Source organism: Cimex lectularius, unplaced genomic scaffold (genome assembly GCF_000648675.2).
Source record: "Cimex lectularius strain Harlan isolate CLEC.00 unplaced genomic scaffold, Clec_2.1 scaffold126, whole genome shotgun sequence".
NCBI classification, from domain to species: Eukaryota; Metazoa; Arthropoda; class Insecta; order Hemiptera; family Cimicidae; genus Cimex; species Cimex lectularius.
Genome location: NW_019392705.1, coordinates 1,186,002 through 1,213,978, shown reverse-complemented (window position 1 = coordinate 1,213,978; position 27,977 = coordinate 1,186,002). Strand labels below are relative to the sequence as shown.

The 27,977-nt window shown below is 33.8% G+C and overlaps 2 protein-coding genes and 1 long non-coding RNA gene across 5 annotated transcripts in view; 2 read left to right on the top strand and 1 right to left on the bottom strand.

The window, feature by feature from the left end:
- The window catches only part of LOC106674115 (tyrosine-protein kinase CSK), a 36,405-nt gene extending 33,415 nt beyond the window's left edge, over nt 1–2,990 (top strand). The window contains exons 10-11 of one of the 2 annotated variants that reach the window (XM_014406628.2): nt 858–950; nt 1,018–2,990. In XM_014406628.2, coding sequence (XP_014262114.1) covers nt 858–950; nt 1,018–1,101 — 177 coding nt within the window. In that variant the 3' untranslated portion in view covers nt 1,102–2,990. The remainder of the gene's footprint in view (nt 1–857; nt 951–1,017) is intronic. The other variant, XM_014406629.2, reaches the window with a different exon arrangement.
- Nucleotides 74–13,155, bottom strand: LOC106674116. Its single transcript, XR_001341466.2, has 3 exons — nt 12,984–13,155; nt 8,338–8,456; nt 74–544 (listed from the first exon to the last, which is right to left on the bottom strand). It is a non-coding gene; the product is annotated as an uncharacterized LOC106674116 (long non-coding RNA).
- LOC106674114 (inositol polyphosphate 5-phosphatase OCRL-1) lies at nt 5,545–27,892 on the top strand. 2 transcript variants are annotated; one of them, XM_014406626.2, is made up of 17 exons: nt 5,545–5,783; nt 10,019–10,196; nt 13,171–13,305; nt 13,899–13,999; nt 14,049–14,200; nt 14,743–14,913; nt 15,130–15,286; nt 15,358–15,536; nt 16,751–16,972; nt 17,044–17,359; nt 20,674–20,770; nt 20,838–20,975; nt 21,036–21,133; nt 21,193–21,382; nt 21,761–21,888; nt 21,947–22,058; nt 27,271–27,892. In XM_014406626.2, the coding sequence occupies exons 1-17, from the start codon at nt 5,718–5,720 to the stop codon at nt 27,441–27,443; spliced, it is 2,613 nt and encodes an 870-aa protein (XP_014262112.1). In that variant the 5' UTR covers nt 5,545–5,717; the 3' UTR covers nt 27,444–27,892. The 2 variants fall into 2 exon arrangements, with proteins under 2 accessions (XP_014262112.1, XP_014262113.1); XM_014406627.2 differs by having other exon boundaries at nt 5,546–5,783; nt 14,064–14,200.
- The last annotated feature ends 85 nt before the right edge of the window (nt 27,893–27,977 follow it).

Sequence of the window (27,977 nt, the reverse complement as noted above, 5' to 3'; positions counted from 1 at the left end):
TTTGTTGAGAAAAAAATGTTACAAAGTTTTAAAAATGGTGAATTAGGGATGATAGCACTTGCAGGGAGAAAAATGTGTCGAAAGGTGATAAATTTATTTGATTATTATTTAATTAAATTATTCTGTCTTTATATGCCGTATTTCTGTGTTTTTCACTGGTCTAATCATACAACACAGGAAACTTTCTTTTCTGACCTCTTCAATTAGTTTCTTTGTGTCCATTTTACAAAATAAAATTGTACTAATATTATATAATATAAAATGATAAATAGATGAACAAAATATTAAAAAATAAACTCTACACTGCACCTCACACGATCCGTGTCCGTCAAAACCTAAACCAAACTAGTCGGGCAGTTTGGTGTGTTGGTGCAGAGATGTAGGGACTAGCCTGCTCACTTCCATTGTCCTAATCGCTCTCTGTGTGACGCCAGACAGACGGCCATCATCGATGCGGTCATGTGGGGTCTGACCTTAAGTCAGAGATCTGATCCCGGACTGCCAACATCCGGGGTGGGTGATTTTAGAGTCTGCTGGCAATTTACTGTAAATAGCAAAAGCTAGACTACGAGAAGTGAATAGGCTCAACTTGGCACATGCATGTATGTACACACATGTGGGGATTTGAGCCTATAGAAATCCAATAATTTTTAATATTATAGCTAGAAATTTATATTTGTTAACCTTATGAAAATCTCAGAAACAGTTTCATAAGTTCTGATAAAAGGAGAATATATTCGTCAAAAGTTGTAAGGAGGAACTGACGGTTTATCTTTCTTTCAAATCCACCTTATCCCTGATTTTTTAACATTAAGGCTGATATCGATCAAATAAAAAATTTTAAAAAAATATTTCAGCCCCTGGCGGAAGTGGTGAAACATGTGGAGAAAGGGTACAAAATGGAGGCACCAGAGGGTTGCCCGCCTGAAGCTTATGAAATTATGAAACAAGTAAGACTTATTTTACGTTTATATTCAATTTTTTATATTTATTTATCTTTTTTTGTCTTGTTTATAGGCTTGGGATTTAAACCCCGATAAGAGGCCCAACTTCCGGGACATCAAGCTCAAACTGGTCCAGCTCAGATCAATAACAATCTGAAGCTAATTTATAAAAAAAAAAAAATATTTATTTATAATAGCAAAAATATTTGAAGAAATCATTATAAATAGATATAAGTGAATGTGGTTTTTGTTAATTGGAAAGATTTAGGCTTATTCTTACAATTATAGACTCACATATTATTATTTTTTCTTTAATAATTATTATTCACACGAGCAATAATAGGTAATTTCAACTAAAAGGTTAGTTTTATTTTATTATAAAAATATTAATTTACGTATTATTAAGCCTAAGGGAGATGGATTCTGGTGTTTGGCGATTAATGGTGCAAATTATTTCTTTTTATCGGGTCCTGCTCGTGCAAGTATTTTCTAAATTCGGCTGAAGACTTGCCACTGGTTGCGGTTTTTAATATTTTCAAGGTATTCTCAAGATGAACTTCCTTCTTGACACCATCCCAAATTTAAAAAAATAAATAATGCTCACTGTGTTTATCAATTTACTTTTTTTTTTTTTTTTTCTTGTAGCGAAGAAATGTTACTGATTTATACGTATTTCTCTACCTCTCATCTATGAAAGTATCGAAACTCATGGAGATAGGCCTGAACTTTCTTGTTTCTGTCTGTTACAAGTTAAAAAAGACAAAGCAAAATTAGGCGGAGGTTGAAGTTTGTATTTTATCATTGTCGTTGACTATTTCTTAAATAAAACAAAAATAATAGTAAATAATAAAAAAAAGTTTCTTTACTATAATTATAAAATCAATTTTCCCTCCAAAATGTGCTTTGCTCAAAGCGTTTTGTTTCTTTTCAAACAAATAAAAAAATTGTAATTTTTTTTAACATTTTCAAAAAGTACTTTTTATTTCAAGTAGAATTGTGATATCTATATTAGTGTTTTAAAACAAGTATTTATTAAAATAAATTTGTTTGAGAGTACTGATGCATCACTAGCGAAGTGATATATTATCCATAATGTAATATTTTATATGTACAATAAATTTTAAAATGAATTGTAGTAAATATGGAAATTACGGTTGTGTATATAAATTAATAATTAAAAAAGAAATGTTTATAACAAACAGGAACAAGTATAAGTACATGAAAACTACAAAAATTGCTCAGCCGACTATTTCGTTTTTATGGAAATGTAAATTAGATGGAAAATTTTTCTCCTTGTATTTAGAACAACTAGAATCTCAGGATTGTTTACTACTTAAGTTAAGCCTAAGGTCAGCGGAAAAAAAATCCATTTTCTGTCAATTAAAATTAAATAGAAGAATGCAGCTAAAAATCATAATTTGCCTAATATTACATAAGACAAATGATTTAACACTTAACACTATGTAAATCAAGAATAACAACTGACAATATCTAACAAAAACCTTTATTTTAAGAAAAGTGAGTCTTTAAAGGTCCTAAATGCGTTTCCCAGAAAGTTACTTTTGTCACGCCTAACAACCATTCCGGTGATGGACTAAATCCGATCGGTACGACTGATTACTTTAATACTATCTTGACATATTTGGACTAATATTTACGTTAAAAGGCGAACATTTAGTCAGACTAGAGGCTGCATTTACTATAATAAAAAATAGACTTTTTTAATTCTTTGTCCACTTTTACATCAAGTCATTTGCATGTACATATATTTATATACTTATTATATATGTAAATATGGAGTTCAATATTTCTTAAAGTTATACATGCCATGTTTGTAATTTATTTTCAACTTCATATATATACTTCTTTTCCTCCTCTTTAGTATATTGTATACATTCATAAATGTCTAAATGATTGTACTTATTTTGTTAAAATTTGGTTGAAAAAATTGTTTTTATAATATTAAAAATTTAATTTGATTTTTTTTGTGTTGTTATTCTAATTTGCTAATAAATCATAGATACAAAATCGACGTTTGTCCTTAAACCCAGCTGACCATTTTTTTACCTCCACTGCGATCCAAGAATTGTGGAATCTATAAATTATCGCCGTACCTTGAAAAATGAAGTTTTTCCTATAAGTGTAAGCACTTTCCTCGGTGATTCTTTGTGCATCTCTTTTGGTGAGAATCGCGTTACTGAAGGGGTAGTTCTGTAACTGGGATAACGCTTCACATTCAAAATGGATATTCACCTGTGTCTCTAGTAACTCTTGTCATAGTCGACATATTTCTGTCTCTTTGCTCATCTGCATTCGGCGATAATTAAGAAGCTTATAATTTCCCCCTTTGCCTTCTTTTTTAAGAGATTTATAAATCTCACCTTACCTTGTACCTTTTCTTTCTCAAGACATTTTTCCATTTCCAACTTACGCACACACCTAACAGGATACTGCAGACTAAATGGACATTTGAAGAAGATTGGTACAATTTCATGTGTACAGTAACACCGACAGCAACTGATATCACACAAGCTGACTCAAATCACCCACACAGACAAAATAACAGCACCGAAATACATGACAGCAGTCAGACTAAAATCAATCCCACTAAACAAAGACAAATATGAAAACTAATTAAAAAGAATACAAACCATAGCATACAATAATGGCTATAAAACACAAGAAACACAACACCTCAAAAAAAGACACTAAATGGACCACAGACATTGGGAAATAAAACAAACTTATTAAAAAAATTAGGCATAAAAACAGCACTGAAAACTGCAAATACAATGAAACAGCAGGAAAAACCTTGAATACTAGCAGGATTGTTAACAAGACACAGCAGATTGAATGGACATCTGAAGAATACAACATGGCAAGTGCAGATTCTGTAAAGAAGCATAGAAAACACTAATATATTACTAACAAACTATGGTGTTATATATTTACTAACTATGTGCTACACTTGCCCGCAGGAGGAAGTGTTTTCGGATGTACAACTAAACTGTAGAAGAACTTCAACCACTGAAACCGGGCCTACTGATCAAATTCCTTGATGAACTAGCATACATTGATGTGCTATAAGCACAGAAAGTGGGATTACAACATCAAAGGAAGCAGGAAACGACCCCAAATCCTGACATCATTCTTGACAGGATACTGCAGACTGAATGGCTTCTGAAGAAGATTGGCATAGCCTAACCAAGCAAGAGCGGATTCTGCAAAGAAGCAGAGGAAACACCAGCACACCTACTAAAAAACTGTGATGCTACACTTGCCCACCATAGGAATTGTTTTGGGAAGAACTGTAGAAGAAATTCTACCACTGAAACTGGGCCAACTAATCAAGTTCCTTCATGAATTAAAACCCACCGTTTTGCTATAAGCCCAGAACAAGGGATGCAACATCAAAGGAAGGAGGAATTAACTCCAAATTCAGACAGCCTTCTAGAAAGGATACTGCAGACTGAATGGGCATCTGAAGAAAATTGGCATAACCTAACCGAGCAAGTGCAGATACTACAAAGAAGCATAGAAAACACCGACATACCTACTAACAACTGTGATGCTACACTTGCCCGCTGGAGGAAGTTTTTCCAATGTACAACGTAACCGCAGAAGAAATTCAACTACTAAAACCAGGCCTACTAATCAAGATCCTTGATGAACTAGCACTCACTGGTGTGCTATAAGCACAGTACAGCGGATGCAACATTAAAGAAAGCATAAAATAACCCCAAATCCTGACATCCTTCTTGACAGGACTGCAAACTGAATGGGCATCTCAAGAAAATCAGCAAAACCGAACCCAGCAAGTACAGATTCTGCAAATAAGCTTAGAAAAATCAACACACCTACTAACAAACTTTGGTGCTACACTACCCACAAGAGGAAGTGTTTTTGGGATGAACAACATAACCAAATAAGAAATCCACCCACTGAAACAACACCTACTAATCAAGTTCCGGGATTCACTGCTGTGCTATAAGCCCAGAATAAGAGATACAACATCAAAACACACAGGACACTGAAGACTGAATGAGCAACTCAAACAAGCAACCAAACAACATGCAGTTTCTGCAAAGAAGCACCTACTAACAAACTATGGTGCTCACTTGCCTGCAGGAGGAAATGTTTTGGGACTTATCACTTATCCGTAGAAGAAATTCGACCATTGAAACCAGGCCTACTAATCAAATTTCTCGATGAACTAAGACTCACCGGTGTGCTATGAGCACTGAACAGCGATACAACTGGTCTTAAAAGGTGCAATTAATACATCTACATTTTGCCGGACTTGCTGAGGGTTAGCTAAGCTTATTGTGCTTAGCACCTATAGAGTTTGTACACTTCTCCGTTTGTCTTTTTTTGGATCCATTCGGTGATGGAGGATTTGTTTGTTTTTGTTATACCAAGATTGGTTGAAGGCATATACGGTCCTGTAGTCCTCCTCTGACAAGATTTTCGTTATCGAAAATTTCTTTCTGTCCTTGTATTCAAGAATGTGAATTTTTAAGTAAATCTATGATTTTTGGTTCTCCAAAGTCGTTACCGTGAAATGACATCATCAGGATGGAGACGACTCCTGAGTCTCGTTTTCAACCTTCGCCGGAAGGATTGCCGAAGATCGGTCCGAGAAGGGCTTTGACGTAAGTCGGGATGTCTGACGACTGCCCGCCCCCTGCTGACGAGGAATGAGCCGAAAACTGCGAACATGAACCGAAAACTGCGAGCATGAGCCGGCTCCGATCTCGACCCTGATCCGCGAACATGAACAATCACTCGGAGCCCCTGCAGCTCATGCAGGCCAAGTTCCCTTCGGACAACGTCTCCTGCGTATCCTTTTATTTTTCCTCTCATTAAATACACACTTAAGACTTTTCGTCCTTTACGTAAGTAACAATGAATTTTTCAACTTGCACGTGTACAGAACAGGATCGAAATTTACAAACTTAGTGACTTTTTTTATATACAAAAAAATATGTGGACTTGCCTAGTTTCGCTGTTTTTCCTCAGTTTGTTTTAATTACACTATTAAACATTTCAATTCCAGACAATTCAGTCTTTTTCTGAAGCATAAGCCCCAAATAAAAGCCTTTTTGTACCCAGAAACTTATCCATCATTCACCAACTATTTACATTTGTCGTAAAATAAAGTTTTTTTTATTGCAAATTCATAGACAATTTAAACTACTTATAAACAAATGAACGTTTTGGTCCACTATCTGTTACCCATATTTCATGTGATTTTGTCATTTTCATGTAACTATTAGATGTTGTTTGAGTATTGATCTGCAGAATCTATTTAGGGTTACAATCTTCGTAGAGGTCATTAGACGGGTGAAAGAAGGAAGACTAATTGCTAGGTTCACCAAGCTTTCGGTACCTTTGCCATCATCAGGGTCTATTTAATTACAAATTAAAATAAATACACAAAACATACAATTTTAATTGATGTAATACAATGCTATACATTTATGGAAAAGTATGTATAGCTACTTATGTATAGATGCCGCATCTCACGATTTCGGAATAATCGTAGACTAACGGTCACTAATCACCACAGTATGTATAGCATTTTATTACATTAATTAATAATTGTATGTCATTGTGTATTTATTTTCATTTGTAATAAGATTTAGTAATTCTTGTCATTAGGTTCTGCAATGGTCCATTGATGAATTTTTTCGCATGCTTCTGTCTTGGGCTACATCCTTGGAGGACTTAATTTTAATCCTGTCTAATGTACGTTCCTGTATGCCCTCGGAGTCTCCAGTGACCAGTTAGCAATACAATTATTATTCTAGCCCTGACATGCCCTAGATTGCCTTGGAGCCCTGAAGATGTTCTAAATAAATATCGAAACGTTGGCACAATAAAGAAAATGTTTTTGTAAACCTACTCACGCAAGACTGCATTTCACGAATAATTATTGATCACTGAATACTACACATATTATTATAGTCCTGACATGTCCCAGATTTAGTAAATCTGTCATGTTTGCAGTGGTCCATTGACGAGCTTTTTTGCATGCTTCTGTCCTGGGCTACATTCCTTGGAGAACTTAATTTTAATCTTGTCTAATGTACGTTCCGCTTTTTTATGGCAAATCTGCACAAGCTTATTTCTGTCACTCCAAGTTTTAAAAAATTCCCTCGAAGTCTGCAGTCCAGTTAGCAGTCCAACTATTATCCTAGTCCTGACATGCCCTAGATTTAGTAATTCTTGTCATTAGTTTCTGCAGTGGTTCATTGATGAATTTTTTTCACATGCTTCTGTCCTGGGCTACATTCTTTGGAGGACTTAATTTTAATCTTGTCTAATGTACGTTCCGCTTTTTTATGGCAAATCTGCACAAGCTTATTTCTGTCACTCCAAGTTTTAAAAAATTCCCTCGAAGTCTGCAGTCCAGTTAGCAGTCCAACTATTATCCTAGTCCTGACATGTCCTAGATTTAGTAAATCTGTCGTTTCTGCAGTGGTCCATCGACAAACTTTTTTACATGCTTCTATCCTGGGCTACATTCCTTGGAGGACTTATTTAATCCATTGTCTGCTAGATCCATGTTTTTTGCAGTTTGTGTTGCCACAATAGCGTTCTGGGCCAATATTTATCCTAATCAACTTTCCTTGCTCAATTTATCGACCTTGAGTACTCTCGTACCCAGATAAGGGTAATTTTGTTGTTAGTAATTTTGAGGATACTCAATGTCTGACAGGGCTTTGATGCATTCCCAAAAGGCCTTGGACTTTATAGGAAAACTAGACAAAAGTTCTACTCAGGTTGAGGTTCAGAAGGCCTCCAGCACATGTTTGAAAACTCATGGATTCGAGAAGAGTTACTTTACAAACTGAGTTACTGAAACCAGTTTTTATACTGTTAATTTTTAAACAAATTTCTGTTTGAATGAAAGTTAACACAGTTATAACAAGGTACGTTTATGAACAAGAAGAATAAAATTGTTTTTTTCTGAAATGACATTTGAACGATGAACTATCAAAACTTGAAAGGGCATCATGTTAATTACATTGTTTAAAAAATTGTAAGCTTACGAGTTGCTTTTAAGTGCGGCTTTTCATAAGAATTGAATATAGCAGCTTAGAATACATTATTTAACTATGAGAAATAATTGAATCTATTGTCTGATTGTTTCTTCTCACAGAAGATTATGATTATGCTCGTTGGCAATAGAAATTGTATGTCTTGTTTTGCGGTCATTATGAAAACCTTGAACTGTATCAGAAAATTTTTGCTTTTACTACAAAAATTTCATTTATGTGGCTTAAGCATGAATAGTTTGGATTAGAATTTTATGTTTGTATTTCTAGAAGACCTGTACTGATAAATCGGTTAAACATTAACAAATAAAAGATAACGTTAGATTGTTTACCCAAATGTGGCCAAATTGGTTGTGATATATTCAGAACAAATATGTCGTAAGTGGTTTGATCGTGAACCTTAGATAATAGAAGTATGGCCAAATGTTTCCTTCTGACCCAGGTTGTCAACCTAAAATGATAAAACATAAAAATAAGCATATATTGAAAGAAAATAAAACTATATAATAAATTGTAAACTAAATAAAATATTAATTAATTGATATTAAAAATCATTTCTTGTGTTTATCAAATGTGTGAATGGTAAATTTAAATTTAATCAATTGCAGATAGTTTGAAAGAAAAAATAACTCGCACTTTGTACTAGCATATTTTCTCTGCTTCACAGAAAAACTCTAAATCATGGATATGGAATCCCATCCATAATCCTAACCTAATCCTTGCTTATTCCTCAGTAACATGAAATAAACAATGCAAAAATGGTAATGCAAAAATATACGGTATATCTAGGCCAAAACAATATACTTATGATTAAAAATCCACCATTATACTTGTAGCAGGAGGTCCAATTTTGGTATGATTCAACAAAGCAATTGACAACTTTTATGGTGAATTTTATCAATCTTAATCCTGATTTTTGTTGTTGTAATTATTGCGTTAAACAGTAATGTAGGTTATTTGGTTTTAGCCTTTGTTAATGTATGTTATAACTTCAGCAAGTGTAAAATCAGTTTGGTCAGGTTGATTAATCAACATGCTCTTTCATTATTTACCAAAGATGTTATTTTTAATGGTTGATGATGATGATGGATACTAGGAACTCAGTTTTTTCCCCCACTGACTACAGTCTTCTAGCTTATTGTACTTTCCTAGTTCCTTAATTCAGTGCAGTCGACTCGATCCTCCTCGTAAGAAGTACTAGTCATTAATTCCTTTCCCTGCTTCGCATCCGAAATTGTCAAGGTTGGTTTCTTCCTCCTCACGGCCTACAAATTGGGTCGTCATTAAATAGACCATGTTATTCTGCCAGAAACCGGTATATAGTCTTATCACTCCTCTGAGTTTAACATTTTTTAATTGCAGTCGTGTTTGCCAGTCTTGTCTGGTTGTTTTAACATAAGCTTACTGTGCTTGCACCCTGACTTTATCCACTTCTCCTTTTGTCTTTTTTTTTTTTTAGATCCGTTTTGTGATGAAGGATTGTTTGTATTTGTTAACACAATAGTTCATGGTCTATATATGGTCTTGCAGATCTCTGGCTAGTGTTTTTGCCTTTTCATTCCATCGGGTTTTGTCTATTTTGGATGCACTCACTGACTTTGATGTGATTTTTTTTTAATAGCTGCTTGGCTATCTCATCTTATGAGGATTTTTGTCGGTGTAACCTCTTTTAAGATTTTCTAAGGCACAAGCATTGATGACACGAATTTCAGCTTTTAATAACATATTCGTTCCATTCTATTACCAAAGAAGACAAGTTACTTTTAATGGTTACATATGAAAACATTAAAGGCGAGATATGATAAAACTCTATATTTTAAAAACTAATTTTTTTCTCTGTATGTTGGATGATCGTTGGATGTAAATTGCTATTTTTTGGATGGAAAGCGGTAAGTTAAAAACAGGATAAAAAACAAAACCCTAAAATAAAGAAATAAAATGATTAGCCACTAGTGTTTTTTCTCTGATTAAATTTATACCAATTTTTAAGTATTTTCATTAACATTGAATCAGTGTGTCAAGGCGAACTTAATACAAGAATTTAAAACTGTCCGCTATCTTGTGATTGTGTCGTGGGGCCACAACAGCGCTATTTTCATCCTGTCCTCCGGTGCCGTCCCTCCAACATCGACTAAAGACTTAGTAATCGAATGGATTTTACCGATTGACGAACACTTCAGATGTGATATCGGTAAGTATTCCAAAAGACCGCATCATTATTTATATTTTAGCAGTGTATTTGAAATATTTATTTGTATAAACAATCCGATTGTTAATGAATAGAGTGAATGGTTTTAGAATTTATATAAAAAAATGAATAAAGTTCAATGTCTAATCGACAACCCTATAAACCGGGTGAAGTCGTAAAGCAGATGCCATTTGAGTACTTTTGGAAAAATTTTCCATATTTTGTTATGTTAAATATGGATTTTTTGCCTTTGTTGTGCATGTATTTCAAAGTTATTTAATTTTTAAACCTAAGATAAAATATGCTAATAAAAAAGTTAAATAATTCCTGTCTTACAGGAGGACTTTAACATTCAACCACCCCTTGGGTGGTGCAGATGAGGTGTCAGAACCACTTTACAGTACTTTTTTAATTTTATTCTCAATTAAAAATCCTATGGGCTATGTAAAGATATTAACTCAGAACCACTATCATGGTAAATCAGTTGAGTCGGATGCCCTGACCTCTGCAATTGCAAGAAAAATAATATACAGGGTCATTTTAAAATAGATTAGATTTATAAAATTGCTTTGTTGTGCATGTGCTTTAAGTTATTATATTTATCAGGTTTTTTTTTAAATCAAGGAAAGAAAATAATAAGCAGGATTGTTTTAAATGAGATTTATCAGAAGTTGCAAAAACCAAAAGACCTCTCCAGTAAATTAGGCCAATCATTATTTTTATATAATTTTTTTTCGGCGGGTTTAAAAAAAAAAAGAAAAGCACATTTTTAAGCCCATCCCAGAACTGTTGTGGCTTCCGAAGTCCCTTTACCTTTTTAATTCTTAACGTTCTTAAATACAATTTTTTATAATTTTATTTTATTTTATTTTATTTCTTTTTTTAATAGAAAACAAAAATATAAGCGGAATTTTTCTTCTTTTTGTATTATTTTTTAAACAATGGTTCGCAACAGCAGAGATCATATCGGCATGTTGGTATGTGTGAAAAAAAAGTAATTGTAATTATTTAAGTAATAATAATAACAAGTAATTGTAATAATAAGTAATAAGTAGCTTTAAGTAATAAGTAATTGTAAGTATTTTGGGTTCAAATGCAGGGATGGGAGATTCGAATCCAGGAACTTTACCTTACAGTATGAGCACATGTCAATGCCCTAAACCATTGCGGCAACCGACGCCCCTGTTTCTTATTTGAATCTATGTCCACAATCTTCCGTTTATACATTATAAGTGAGAAAAATTATGGCAAAATCAAGAAACTGCTCCCCAAACTTTAAAAAATCCAATTAATTATAATTTATATTTTTTTATTTATTTATTTTTATTAAACACCAATTTTAATTGTTTGTATTTTATTCTCCATACATTTTGAGCCTTGTCCTTGGCCCTTTCTCTCGAGAAGGAGAGTTCTAGAAAACCCGTATTTAGCTATTTAGCTTAAATAACTGCTTGGGATAAGAGCTACAGAATAAATTACAAGTATTGGTAGGAAAATCGGCATTTAAACTTAAAAAAAAAGTGCACCACCAAATGAATTAAAAAAATTGTTATGGTTTTCTGCCTTCGCCTTCTGTGAAACTCAAGGTTATTGATTTTAAATCATTCGATTTATTGTCCTACGGCAGCTGTGAAATATAATTTTGATGTAGTGATAGTAGGTTAAAAAATATTAATAGGAAGAAACAAAGCTGACCTTCATTTTCTGCACCCTGAAACACCCCGAATACAAATTGTTGAAAAAATCCAAAAATATATTTTTTTTCTGGCAAAATTTCTCCTTCCACGATTTCCCCCCCTGAAAATCACAAAAATAACTTTAAACTTTAAAAACGCTCCACTGATCTACAAGAAATTTCCCAGGTCTTTTGAACCTTATAAACTAAACATAATGGCACAACTTTGGCCCTCATAAATCAAGTAGAATTGGATATATAAAACAAAACGTCTGAAGAGTCTTTGTTGATTTTGTCTTTATTTTTCTCCACTTACAGTGACATAAAAAGTAAATGGTTTTGGAACAATCTGAAAGAAGAGAAATTCACCTTTTGAACGGTTGTAAAAAAACGTTGGTTTTGGATAAAATCCGTTGGGATTATAAATTTTTAAGTGGGGCACTGGTGATGACCACCAGAGAAAAGAAAAATTCCTACAGGCCCATACAGCCAAAAAATGTCTATTTTTTATTGCAATAAAAATCTGTATCTGAGCGTTTTAAAGATTAAAATGTTTGTTGGCCTAATTTGCTAAAGAATAATTTGATTTGAATCTCATTTAATATAAATCTTGCATATTTAGGTTTAAAAAAATTGAATGAACAAAGATAGAAAACTTTATTAAAAAAGGTTACTTAAATTAACTAAAATATTATTATCTCATCTCCTAGGGCCCATTGGCAAGAACATTCGAATTTGTAATATTTTTCAGTCTAGTGTCGCCAAAACAAAGATTAATTAAAATCGATGATCCAATGTCTATAGTCTCCCTTGTATTCAAATTTTTTGCCTATTTACTTTATGGGCATGTTATAAATCAAGGATGTCTTACCCAAGAGCAGGAGTGTTTTCCAATGTTCCATTTTTTTAATAAATGTTTATTCATTTATTCATTCCAATGTTCTAAATAAAATACAAAAAAAAAATTATCGAAATAAACAGTTTAAATTAATTTAAACAATTTTAAAGTTTAAAGAAATAAGTAGGTTTACGCGTGTGTGGGTTTTGAGTTAATTATAAATTAATAATATTATTTTCTTGTTAAGTGTGTGGAAACAGAATTGATAAAAGTTTACCTGATTGCGCCCTGTCGTCAAATGTGGTGAATAAAATCTGTCCGGTCTCTAAAATCTGAATATTGTCTCTTCAGGCATCGACATCTCTTTCATTCGTATATTTCACTAGATTTACTTGTTGCTCTGTAACGAGACCTTTGGACCTTTAAGGACTTTTCGTTATCATTCCGTTCCCTCTCCTTTGCAGAATCGGACTTCAACCAGGAAGACACTTCTGACATATCCTTAAACATTTGTTCAAACAAGCGAAACTTCATTTTTGAACTCGGCCTGGGCGAAGCGTCAAACATGTTTGTGGGCGAGATTTACAAGGCGACTGAAAGTAAGTGTATATACTTTAATCATTTACAATTTGTTAAATCATTGTTTTATTATAATTTGAAATGATAAAAGTAAAAAAAATTAATCATATTGTTTAAAATATTTTGCGGCTTGGAAATTATGTGAAATCTCTGATTATTATTTTTAAAAAAAATCCAATAAAAGAAATTTTGTTTTCTGTTTTTGGTTTACCGGTTTTTACAATAATCAAAATCTCATGAGTTTTTGGAAGTGTATACAGAATTATAGCCAACTTTCTTTTCAAACTTGGCAAACTATTATTTTACGAAAATTATTTTTTGATGTCTACTAATAAATAACTCAAAGAACACAGCCAAAAAGAGTAACAAAGGAGTCACTTCAAACAGCACAACTCACAGATAAAGCTGGATCAAGTATCAAAGAAACTAGACTGATTGGGTGATTCATTTGTTCTTTAATTAACTCAGAGATGATTGTCCATTAAAAAAGATAATGCTCACATTTAACACCCATGTTTACATATCATCGTTATTTTCAACCGGCCCAATTTATGTTCATCCCTGCTAATGTTGCATTTCGATTAGAAATTTTGAATTACTTTCCAATTTTCAGGATTGAACCGGCAAAATAGGTATTTCGATCATGGCTGGCTCAAGAAATACCACAGTACGTATAAAAACAAGTCCAACGATGAGGAGGGCATCGCTGATCCGGTAGGAAAATTCAATATAAATTAATTAAAAATCATTTGAAAAAATAAAGACATGTTTCTCACAGATTATGGACAGCCTGGACATGTTACTTCCGAGAGAGAGCCTCGCTACTGGGAAGTGCATGATCCCAGACAGGGATACAATCATACGGTACGAGATGAAAAAATTCGAAAGAGAATACACTGATTATGTACCTTTAAGGTAAGCCTTTAAAAAATATAATATAGTAGACTCTTTTTACTCATGCGAATACTTACCAAGCATCACCGAGGATAACAAGAACCCTGAATAGGAAATACTTCGAATTTCAGGCTTTGAAGCATTTTATCAGACACTTTCTGTATTGCGTGTGCCTATTGTCAATGTTATGTATGAACACATATTTCAGGTTTTTTCAGTATGTATGGTAACATACGTAAAGTTTATTGTACACAGGAAAACAATACATTCATACATCAACATGTATGCACCTTTCCACATCGGATCATAATACTATCGCAAACTTTTATAACTGATTTTAAAGTGAGGCTTTTTTTCGCACTGTTTTTAAGTCTTTTATGCATGGATGAATCATTTTTATTGTAAAGTTTAGCGACTAATACATGATTTATGTTGCACATCTACAAATAAGTGAGTGTTGATAACGAAAGCGCAGATAACAAGAGTCTACTGAATACATTATTCTATCCATAGATTTTAGTAGTTAATAGTTTTCTTAAATTCATTTTCTATTCGTTTTGAAGAGTTTTCGTCGGGACTTGGAACGTCAATGGCCAGCCTGCTTCGGTCAGCCTTCAAGAGTGGCTTTCATGTGATGTCGACCCACCAGACATCTATGCAATCGGCTTCCAGGAGCTTGACCTCTCCAAAGAAGCGTATTTATTTACTGACTCAATACGAGAAGAGAATTGGAGGTGAAGAGATGTAGATTTAGATTTTATTTTAGCTTTTTTCTTATTAAAAAAGTTTTCTCTTTTGTTTTCTCATTACTAGCTGAGTTAATAAACTTTTTTTAAATTGCATGAACTGTTTGTTAACAAATGTAAAAGGGATATCAAGCATGTTATTTATTTTTTTTAATATATTTTTTATTTAGAGGTAAAGGTTTCACGTCTGCCCTTTTTCCCTAGGCTTATGGTCGAGAAAGGCCTCCACAATGGAGCCCAGTACAAAGAAGTAAAATTAGTTCGCTTAGTTGGAATGATGCTCATTGTATATGTACAAGAACAATATGATGTTATGAACGTAGCTGTAGACAGAGTAGGGACAGGTATTATGGGGAAAATGGCAAGTTTCATACATATGACGTTAATTACGATTGTAATTTTCATTTCTTTCAATATGGTGTTTTATTTTAGGGGAATAAGGGTGGCGTCTCGGTCAGAATGGAAATTTACAATACATCTATGTGCTTTGTAAATTCACATTTGGCAGCGCATGTCGAAGAGTATGAGCGGCGCAACCAGGACTACAATGAGATCTGCTCAAGGACCTCATTTACAGCGTTCACACCGCCTAAAGCCATTAAAGACCATGAGTAAATTGAATTTTAAATTTTTTTTGGATAGTTAATAAATACTTAAGCGGCCCATAGACGATCAATATTATTGCACAATATTTTGGTTTGTGCAATTTAATTGATCGTGTGTAGACGATATTGAAAGTTTGTGCAATACATTACATGATTGACGAAAAGTTGAAAATATATTGTACAACCTGGAAAATATTGCACCGTCGGTTGGCATTATTGTGCAATATCAGTCAGTTTGTGAAGTATTAACAAGTGCACAAAATATTGCACAAACTTCAATATCACCTTCAAACTATTCAAGTTCATTGCACAAACAAAATTTTGTACAATATTATTGAACGTTAAGGGGCAACCGTCAAATTATTGTGCAATCTATATTGTAAATATTGACCGTCTATGGGCTGCTTAATATAAGGTGGGCTCCAGACAATCAATTATATTGCACAATATTACGAATTGTGCAATATTTTTGACTGTTGGGTTTATATTGAAGTTTGTTCAATAACTGGATAAAAGTTTGAGCAAGTTTAATTTTTATTGCACAATATTTTTTTTCCATTGTACCGTGTAGTTAATATTGCGCAATATTTTGCACTCTCCTACAATAGCTGCAGCCAAATCTTGGCCTGATATCTTGCAACACTAGGTCTTGCTCATGCGAAAACATTGACACTCATGTGCCATCAATATTATTGTGTCATAAATTGGGATCAAGATGTCACTCTGTATTATTGCACAATAAAAGTATGGTGCATTGTTATTGTAGGCATAGTGGCAATTTTGTCATTGGTTGGGTCTGTCAGTTGTGATTTAGCCTCCACTCAGCAAAGATATTGTAATAATATTTTCTACTGATTATCGGCGTGCTCCTTCCTAAACATTTTCCTCCATCCTTCTCTATCCTCCGCCTGTGCTGTTCAATTACTACAAGCAGTTCCTCTCTTTTCACATACCTTCTTCACACCATCTTCCCAATTACTTCGGGACCTCTCCCGGCCCTCGACAGCCTCGTAAGACACTCTATGCCATGCCCAAACCTATTCTCTCTACTCTGCTGGTTGTACTCTTAGACTGGACCTGTTAACACGCACCCTGGCTCTTCTAATTGATGTTTCTCAAGTATATCAGTTAGTTGTTATACAATGTATATTGTGTTATAAATCAAAAATAGAATTATTGTGCATTGTATTTATTTGAATTATAACCTACTGTTCTGATAGTCAGGTATACTGGTTGGGCGACCTCAACTACAGGATAACAGGTCTGGACGTAAATGCCGTCAAAGAGTACATCCTGATGGAAAAGTACAAACCGATTCTGGAAAATGATCAGTTGGTTAAACAACATAGGCTGAAGAAAGTTTTCGTTGGATACAAGGAAGGTCCGATTAATTTCATGCCTACGTATAAATACGATCCTGGGACAGACAATTGGGATTCAAGGTACAATTTTATTTTTTAATTTTTTTCTTGTTGATATTCTTGTCAGAATGTTGTTTTTACTTAATTTCCAGTGAGAAAAATCGTGCTCCTGCTTGGTGCGATCGGATCCTTTGGAAGGGCGATTCGATCCAACAGTTGGAGTACAGGAGCCACCAGATCTACCAGATAAGCGACCACAAGCCGGTCAGTTCGGTATTTATTTCCAGGGTGAAAAGGATTGACGAGATCAAATACAATATGATCCGCGATGAAAGGCTGAAGGTGCAGGACAAAATCGAAAACGAGTTTCAACCTCAGGCCACTGTCGACAACACCGAGATCAAATTTAACACGATCAACTTTATGGAGCCTCAGTCAAAAGAGTTCACCATCGCCAATGTCGGAGTGGTATGTTGTTACAGTTTGAATTTCAGCTAAATACAGATGTGAAAACCCCAAAACATTTAAATTAAATTTAACATTTAAATTAAATTAAATTCATTTTGGGCTAACAATAGAGTCCAATTATATATGTGTAACAAATGCCAATCTAACAAGGGGACAGCCAGGTTGGTGGGTCACGGATTTGGACCATACTTTTGTTTTTGGTGATTCTACACTTCAAAATACCAGACACATACCCACCACTCCTTCTGAATAGGCCCTAGTTTCATCAATTTTTTTTGTTGAAATTTTTTATTTTTTAATATTTTTATTTTTCCATTCTACTTGCTCATATCAACTATGTGAGTATATCATTTTAAATTTTGTGTAGATTGCAATAAAAATATAGTAAAAGCTATCAGAGTTTATCAATAACCAAAAAATTCTACAGACCAATTATTTTTCAAGTAAACTAAATCATAAAAAAAAAAAATTTCCTGTCAAACTAATAAAAACCAATAAGAACTTAAGGGAATTCTTAACAAATCGATTTAATTGGGTGCAGTCACAATAAAATGAGCATAAATCATTATCTAGAGTTAATAAAAATATGAGTTTTGGTGTGTTAATTTACTTGTTGGTTAACATAAAAACAAAAATGTTCTATGATGCAGAATATTCTAATTTTAATTTGGTATTTGAAAAGGTAAATTAGCAAAATACTGCTTTTTTTTGCATTTTTTTAACAAACATTCTGTAAGCAAAGTAGGTCAAAAAATAGTCAAAACTTGGATTTGAAAATTTTTGGTGTTATAAAACACTTAAATACTGACTTTAGTGACTTTTCTAACTTTTCAAAGTTAAAAAACTAACTCTTTGACTGATGTTTACGACCTTCTTGCCTAAAGTGCTTTCTGTCTTTTACTTACCTTCCTCTTTCCTCCTGGCGCTAGATCTGAACTCATTTTGCGAAAGCAAGCTAGTGGACCAATTTTCATGGTTGATAATTCATTTTGAACAAATTGTCAAGTGCGTTTTATAACTGTATCAACATTAAAATTGGACTATTGTGATTGGGTCTGATATTTTGGAGTGTAAAATCTCAAAAAAAGTTGATGAAACTCATGACAGACCAAACCTGGTTTTCCCATTGTTAGTTTTATATGAAATGTTTTTTTTTTCACTGAATTATTCATATAATTAGGCATTTTATACGGTGGGGTGGTGTATGGCCAAAAAAAGCTCTAACATATTTGAAATTTAATCTTGAAATGAAATGGACCCCCTTGACCATCCTCCTACATCTCTGATCTATCACCCTGTGTTTTCAACTATTTAGGTAACTCTCATGCTAAATAACCATCCCATCCCCTTCTGCTCTTCATTTAAAAACCTAGGAGTAGTCTTTGACCAAAACCTTTCCTGGCATTCTCACATTTCCCAAATTTCTCGCCATTCCATTGCCTCCCTCAGCCTGTTTCGTCGGTCCTGGCTTCTTTACCTTTCTCCACCCGCAAACTCCTTGTATCTTCCCTTATACTTCCTTTCTTCGATTATAGCTGTTTGGCAAATGGTGGTCTCTCAGAGGGGGAGTATGAATTATTGCGTAAGATTTGTGTACAGCACCCCATGGAGATCCCGGGTGTCGGGTTGTATTCCCAACTTTCCTGGCTATTCCCCTCCTCCCATGCACAGTATTTCCTAGGTTGCTTTCTTTTCCAGACCATCCACACTCGTCGTCCTCCTTACATCATCCAATCCCTCCAATTCAACTCCTCACATCTCACTAGTAAGACCCGCTCATCCCCAATCGACCTTATCCTTCCGCAACATACAACCCATACGTTTGAAAGATCCTTTCTGATCTAAGCCCCTAAACTCTGGAACTCCCTTCCCCTTTCTATTCATCACGCTGCCTCCTTTTCCTCCTTTAAATCCCACCTCTATAATCACCTCCTCTCCCTCCAAGCAGAGACCTCACGCTAACATTTGTTATTTTTGTTTAATATTCTCGTAATTTTTTCTTCTGTCCTGCCTAATTTTATTGGTATACATTGTGCCAAGATTTCTATCTTTTTTTTACTTTTAACTTCATAGAAGGAACTTCCTTTACTTATTTCATGTAAATTATTCCTAGGGGAAACCAGTCCCAGAATAAAGTTATTTTTCTTCTTCTTAACTTTAAAAGCACCCTGAGTACAGGGATTATGAGATGTGTGGGTGGAGGCCTCTGAGCAATAGGTTCCTGGCACAACTTGTACTTTTGTACGTACATATAATGGAAATACATTTTTTCAATGCAGGCAGATTATCTTGAAAAATATAGATTGATGATTGTGTTACATCAAATTAAAAAAAAAAAAGAAAACAAAGAGATTTATATTTGTTTTTATCTTGTCAAATACACATATTGAAAATTTTAATCCTCTTCTTTTTCTTTAAGGGATTAATTTAGGTGAATTGAAATTAATTGTTTATTATAATTGTTTAATGATAATCAACGTGTTTCACACATTTTTTATAAGTTGAATTTGTGTACAAGTCTAAAAGAACCTTTTTAATAATTTAATTTTTATTGCACAATATTTTTCCCCATTGTACCGTGTAAGGTTAATATTGCACAATATTTTGCACTTTCCTACGATACCTGCAGCCAAATCTTGGCCTGAAATCTTGCAACACTAGGTCTTGCTCATGCGAAAACATTGACACTCATGTGCCATCAATATTATTGTGTAATTCAGAACTATTGCGCAATAAAAGTATTGTGCATTGTTATTGTAGGCATAGGGTCTGCCTTAAAGTAATTCCTCTCCTTGGGTGTCGAGGACAAGAGGTCAGAACTAGTTTACAATATTTTTTTCAAACTATTCTCAAATAAAAGTTCAATGGCTATGTCAGGAATCAAACTCAGAACGCTAGCATGGCAAATACAGGTGGACACCCTTAACTGCTTGATCACCGCAGCCCCCCAGCAGAGAATGCCCTCCTCAACACCTCTCCGTGTACTTTTGAAAATTACACCTTCATAGTACATTCTTTCCTCTCTTCCTTGCTTTGTCAGAGGCCCTGCATATTTTGTCTGGTTGAATAAAACCTTCCCATCCTTGCTCTGTTCAGAAGATCCTTTTTTACCCCTGTCACTTTCTCTATTCTAGACACACTCCGTTACCATTGCTAGGCTTTTAGAACCTAGGTCAACACACTACCACAATCTGTTAAGCATGTGAGACAACTCACCCCCTTCTGTTGCTTTTGGGGTAAAAGGAAGAGCAACTAGTGATCGGGGGACCACAGTATCTGTGGTGACTAAAAGAACCTTTTTGTTTGTTTTTCAGGTGCCTGTTAAGTTTAATTTTAAAATAAAACTAGATCACACAAACATCTGTAAAGAATGGTTAAGCATAGAACCATTTATTGGAGACATAAATCCAGGTAGTATGATTTAATTTAATTTTATTATGATGTGATTTTAACTCGTATTTTTATCTGTATATTTTAGGCGAAAAATGTGATATTAAATTAGAAATACTTGTAGACAAAAGAAGTGCTAGTAAAATAAATTCAGGGAAGGAAAAACTCGAAGATATCCTTGTGCTTCACTTTGACGGCGGGAAAGATATTTTTATAACCGTAACTGGTAAAGGATTACAAAAACTGTTTATATATATTAAAAATACATTTTCAAAATTGTTTTCAGGTGAATATCATAGGAGCTGTTTTGGATCTTCTTTAGAGACATTGGCTAATTTGGTCGTCCCGATTAATGAAGTCCCACCGGAAAAGTTGGCAGAAATGGTCTGTGGCTTGAATAAGTACCATTATGCAAAATTACAAATTAACTCTTTTTTCCCCAGGAAAATAACCGAATGGCCTACGGGCACGGTTTCAACTCCGAGCATCAGATCCCGAAGGAAATTTGGTTTCTGATCGACCACCTTCATCGATACGGGATGAAACAACCGTTACTCTTTATAAACGCAGGCTTGAAATCAGAGTTCGAAGGGATTCGGACCTGGCTTGACAACTGGTCATTAGAACCACTCCGTATCCTTACTTAAAATTTTTAATACTTTTGCTAGATACAATGCTAACCATTTGGCCATGTCATTTTACAGTGTATTTATTTTGCTCTTTTACCTTTTTCAAAAAACTTTTACCTTTGGAAATTACCTTTACAACAATTTCTTTTTTACATCGATCATTTTGCATCTTACTTTTCCAATGTCTTTACACCTCATTCCTATTGTAAGGTCATCAGGGTGAAGCAATCTTAAATATGTCTACAGTTTGACATATTTAATTTTTTTTTTTTTAAAGGCAATCTCAAATTTCCTTAAAGGCCGACTCATTTCTAACGTTTTATAGTCTGGCCAAGATGTACAATAAATTTATAAAAACATTTTTCCTTATTAAATATAACAGCCGGTAGCGTGTACTCTGTCGCTGAATCCCTGCTGCTGTTGCTAGAATCGACAGCCGAGCCAGTTATCCCGTACGAATTGCACGCCAAATGCCTCGACGCGTCCTCCAACTACACTCAGTGCAAACAGGTAAATTAATCTTTGCGGCTACGATAATTTTTTAAATGACGATCTTTCGCTTTTCTAGATCGTTCAACAGTTGCCGGTGATTAGCCAGAAGGTTTTCATCTACATTTGCTTATTCCTTAGGGAACTCATATACCATTCGGATGACAACGGTTTGGACATTAAAACAATTTGTAAGTGGAATGTATTTATATATAAAAAACAGATTTTACTGATCTAGCAGGAAAAAGGCTTGTGTGATCAACATTTACACTTTTTTCCATGATATTAAGTCAAAAAGTACTAGGCACATGTTCATTCTTGCCAAGGAGTTGAGAAAAAAAAAAGATACAAACACTAGACTTAATCTCAACTTATCAAGGAATATTTAAACTCCCTTATTCCATATTATTCCATAATCTCTCCCTCTTAAAGCTTTTTCACCTTCTGATGTTCATTCTACCATAAATCTTATCAAATAAAAAAAAGCTCTAGGTTTTGACCTTGTTTCTCCTAAAATCCTCCAACACCTATCTAAAAAAAGCCATAATATTCATTATGTTCCTCGTACAACATACTTTCCTATAGCATGGAAACACTTGTATTGGGGGGACCGGTTGTTATGCCTATGTCAATATTCGTTTGTTATTTATCGGCTCATTGTGTACTTCAAAGTCGTACAAAGACATTTTAAGGTTGTTTACTCGTAAAATAATTAATTTGTGATTTATAGTGATATGGCCATCCAAATACCAGAATAGGTACATATCCGGCATTGTATGCTATAGAGCAGTGGTTCCCAAACTTTTTTGACCCATGGAACCCTTTTTATAGCCAAAAATTGCCCAAGAACCTCCAAATGAAAAAGCCACATAAATGCATAATATAAAAATTACAAAAAAAAAGTTTTGTTGAAGAAGTATTTTTGAAATTATAAATTATAAATATCTATAAACTATAATATTAATTACTTTTGTTTAAAATAAAATATAAAAAATTAATGATTTGGATGAACGTGATGAGATGTTATGAGTGTATAATTTCTAATCGGTTTCTTTCTTTTGTGATGAGGTTCATAATGGCACTGAATCCACGTTCTACCAAATAGAAAGACGGGAAAGCAGTTAACAACTTCTGTACAGTAACCCATAATGCAGGATATAAAATTGGGATCTGTTTTTGTAACCAGAATTTTTGGTATCTTTGTTGAAACATTGGTTTAAGTTCCTCATTTGTGGATATTTCAATAAGCTGCTCCTGTATTAGTATGGATTCATCTATGTTTGGGATCTGAGTTTGTCCACGCGCAAAAGGGTTCAACACAAAGTCGGGAATATCCAAGTGAAGAATATCTTCAAATCTTTGGTTCAGGTCTGTATGAAGAGCCGTTAAGTGTTGACAGTAAGCAAACAACTCTTCATCTCTTAATTTGCAATTTCGAAAGATTTGGAAATTGAGAGCATTCTTCTCTTCCCATGTTTTGTTTGTAAAGAAAAAGTTTTGCAACAAATTTGTACGCTTTTAGTTTTGATTAAATTTAATTGGTCACCTTGTAGTTTCAAATTAGTTTCGTTAAATTTGGCAAATAAATCAGACATATAGGCTATGTCATTTTTTGAGTTAATTAAATTATGTCGCAAATCATTGTCTTTAGTTTCCAGGAATTCCAATACTGAATCAAATCGTTTAAACATGCACTTTTAGATAACCAACGTACTTCTGTTTTATATATTATCTTATATTATTGTTTATATTATATTATTTTATATTAAACCTTGCGCGGACCCCCTGACATTGTTCAGAGACCCCCAAATCAATTTTAATTTTCCACGGACCTCCTGAATGATACCAGGGACCCCTGGGGGTCCATAGGGACTACCTTGGGATCCACTGCTATAGAGTTTCACTAGGGTAGAAAACGCAACAGTTGCTACCAAAAACATTTGCGTTTTTCCAAGAGCATTAAGCATACGTAAATGCCAAAGTTGGTTTTCTAAGCTCAATTCTGGAATTTTGATATTTTCGACATGTATCGATCAGGAAGATGTGACAGTCAGTTTCAATTATACCATTGATTTTTCTTTTTGAAATGTATAGAGAAGACTATCCACTAAAAATTGCCTTTATATATGCGCCCAACTATGAAGGCTTGTTAAAACTAAAATATAAAATCATAAAAGAAAAGGGGAATGTATAATAAAATAAAATGTAATAACGGAATTAGAAATGAAATTAAAAATATACTCCTTTAAGTAAAAGAAAAAATGTATTTATTTTTTAAACAAAATTTTTAACTTCGGTGAAAAAATTATATTTTGAAATTACTGGCTTTGACAAAAATCAAGGTTAAAATGCATCGTTCAAAAGGCACAGTTGTTACCACTTATTAGCTGGACCTCTGATTGGCATATATTTCGAAAACGCCTCACGTCGGCTGATTTATCCTGTATATCTCCTCTTTCTTCCACGCCGCCTCCGGCCCCACATCGCACCCCTTTCTCAGGGCGAGACGATTCCCAAAAAATGGATAATAACTGCCATAGGGAAAATCCAATTTCAAAATTTGGCGAAATCATCGCAAAGATCAACACTTAAGACGTTATGTGGAATAGAAGTGAAAATCCATGTCAGACAATTGAGGACTGTCAAACACTTTTAACCAACATTAGTTGACCAACCAAGACATCTGCAGCAGATTGGTAAAATAAGCAGAGCAGGTGTTTGGTTCTCGTACAATCTATCCAAAGAGCTTCAGCGTCACAATTTTTGATCGCTTGATCACTGTAGATGAAAAATGGGTTCTCTACGATAATCTAAAACGCAAAAGGCAGTGGCTCTTATGAACAAATTGCCACACAGCTCAGCTAAGCCAGGTTACACCCCAAAAAGGGTGCTTTTGTGAGTTTGGTGAAGTATTAGTGAGGTCGTTCATTTTGAAGTGCTGAAACCTGGACAAACTGTGAATTGAAAAGTGCCCAGCGATTGTCAACATAAAAGGTGTTATTCTGCAACAAGATAGTGCAAGACCACCCTACTGTACGAGATAAACCCTGGAAAAAATTAATGAATTTGGGTAGGAAGTAGTGCCTCATCCCCATACTCGCCCAATATTGCGCCGTCTGATTTTCATTTATTTCAATCGTTACATTTTCTAAGTTACAAAAAATTTTAAAACTCGGATGATGCCCAAAATGCCATCTCTAGAGATTTTGCTCAAAAACCAATTGATTTTTATCGATCCAGCATTAAAAATTTGCAAAATTGGCAAAAGGTTGGTAATGACGAGTGTGATTATATCATTAATTAAAAATAAGATGTTAAAGTTTATTTGTTTGAATTTAATGTAAAAAAACATTACTTTCCAGTCCCCCCCTAATATTTGAGCCGTTGTATGCAAGAGTGGTGTAAGTCAAAAAATCACTTTATGGGCAGTTTTGTAAATTTTAAGCTAGTGAATAAATTAAATTAGTTTTTTTTTTTTTTTTTTTTTTTTTTTGACAATTCAGTATGTTTATAACTATTTAGGCACTTTTCAGTTGTAATAATTTAGATATGTATAAATTATTCCATTAGAAATTGACTTATACTCTTATTAATTCTTTTCTTATACTCTTGTTAATTCAAAACTTGATAATTCGAATTTCTTGATAATACGAACTCCTCAGCAGTTCACTTCAATAAATCGAAAAAATTCAGTGCATTTTGATACAGTCGGTAATATGAAATATTTTTCATAACTGGGAGAGAAAAACCATGCTCTTAATCGAAATGGAACCACTCCCCATTTTTATAATTTGCACTTTTTCTTTGTTATATTCCTTTAAATTTCCACATATTGTTTACTTCCTTACAGCATAAAGTTTCTAAGAAATTTCTCTAGTTTTTTATGTTTTGCGGTCAGCGTTTTGTCAATGTGTTCACTTTGTAAAATCATTTAAACAAAGGATGCCAGGCCACATTGATGTTTAACAATGTTCGATTTTACAGTTGATACATTTCCGCTTTTTCTTTATTTTTACTATGTTTTTATATGTACAATTTAAGTAATAACTTGGAAAAATGCATATCAACTCTTTAAATTTTTTTCTTTTCTCTTGATAATTCGAATTATTTTTATGCTCCCTTGGGTTTCAAATTATCAATAGTTGACTGTACCAATTTTGCAATAAACTTCCCTGTGAAAAATTATTTCACTACCCTGCATGTAATACAACTTTGATAAGTCGCTTATGTTAAAAAAAAAAGTGTAAACACAGGAAACATTGCAGCATCAAATAGGGGAAAAAAGGTGCATTGGTGGCTGCAACGGTTTAGACATTGGCACGGTGCTCATCACTATAAGGTAAAGGTTTGAATGCACGGCCACTGGGTGGGCTTAAAAATGGGCTTTTTTTTTCAAAAATATTGGCACCCCAAGGGTTCATACAACCTTGTTGAAATACCCTCATATTTTTTAAAAATTTATTTTTTCCACTCTTCTCTTTAATTTTGTATTTATTTCCTATCTCATTACTCGTCATCATCTCCGTAACTGCAAATTTAACCAAAATCTGTGGTGAGTGATGAAGAAAAATAGCTTAAACTATTTTTTCAATCAGAAACAAGTTGATATTCATTTTCTGTACCCTAAAAAATCCCGGAATACAAATTTTTGGGAAAATCAGAAAAAAAAAAAGATAGATGCACTTAAGACAAAAGTCTTGTAGGCATGGGTTCTCAATAACTTAGGGATTTATTAACATGTTTGTGATTTATAAAGATTCTCCCAAGATAGGCATAGATTTTGATAATTTTTTTTTTTTAATTAAAAAAATTCCAAAAGGTCAAATTGAAAAACGGCATTTACAGTAATGTTGCAAAAGCGATACCAAAGGCCTGGGTCACTGATTCGATTTCAAAAATACCCCAACACTCTACGAGCAAGGGATTTTCTAAAAGAGGTGTCGTTCTGGACGTCCCTGTACAGGGAAGGGTTTAGTGCGTCATTCCAGAATGAACAAATGTGTTAATTAATTGTTTTGGATGTAAGTTCAGCTGCTCTGTTACAAGTTCACAAGATATCTTCGCTGCATCTTTCACCAACTGCAAGGCTTTATTATGCACATTTTCCAGATATTTTAGGGTGGAATTGGATAACTAATAGAAAAAGAACAGAACAAAAAATCGGCTGATAAATATTAATTGTAGAAAACTAAGTTTAAAATAAAATACTTACATTTTCTTTTCTCAGCTCGTAGGATCCATTGGCAAGAATGCTGGGATGTATCTAATTAAAAAAAAAAAAAAGAAAAAGAAGAAGGTCACTAAAATTGGTCCCATGTCTGTAGTCTCTCCTCATGAGGCGTGAAAATCCATTAAATATCGTCTAGTTGAAAACTAATTCGTTTCTTTTTAAAAACTTTTCAGCTACACTTTTTGGCGGGATTTTCCTGAGGGATCTGGGTTTGAAGAACAGGGATCAGATGAGTAAATCTTGGTTCTCCCAGCAGAGCGCCCAGGACAAGAAGAAGTCAACGTTCGTCTCGCACTTTTTGGTGAACGACGACCCAAACCTATACCAGCTAGTCGCCGGTGTATGATCGCCGCGTGTAACCGTTCCTTTTGAATTTCTCCGACCGAACCCTCACACCCTAGATAAGAAGCCTTATAAATATAAAACCGCTGTATATATATTTATTAATTGTTGTGTTAAGAGTTTTGATTTTTAAATTATTTATCTTATTATTTAGAAGTGTTATAAAAAAAAGCTAGAACTAGATACGGCCTAGATATATTTTATCAGTATTCAAGAATGATTAACCTTATAATCGTAATAATCCCACCAAAGACAGTATGAGCTGTACAGTACTTAAATATTAATTTCTTTTTTTTGTTTTAAAATGCTAATGAATTGATCAAAATTTTTCAAATCGGCAGGTATAGTAAACATCAAAATACCATGTTTTGAGGTGGTACAAGTTAGTTTAAACAAATAAAATAAAAATAACTGGTAAGAAATGTGGAAATATAAGTACTTTTCTATTATTTACTGATGTAATTTTATTTTTCTCTTTGCCCAACAAGCAAATTATTTTCCTCTATCAAATAATTGGTGTTGTTGTAAAATGTCGATA

What these genes read in the sequence shown, in the direction of transcription:
- LOC106674114 (XM_014406626.2), top strand. Translation starts at nt 5,718, where the DNA reads ATGAACAATCACTCGGAGCCCCTGCAGCTCATGCAGGCCAAGTTCCCT. An exon ending in AAAGCCATTAAAGACCATGA is followed by an intron (nt 15,537 to 16,750) that starts GTAAATTGAATT and finishes CTGTTCTGATAG; the next exon opens with TCAGGTATACTGGTTGGGCG. An exon ending in ACAGACAATTGGGATTCAAG is followed by an intron (nt 16,973 to 17,043) that starts GTACAATTTTAT and finishes CTTAATTTCCAG; the next exon opens with TGAGAAAAATCGTGCTCCTG.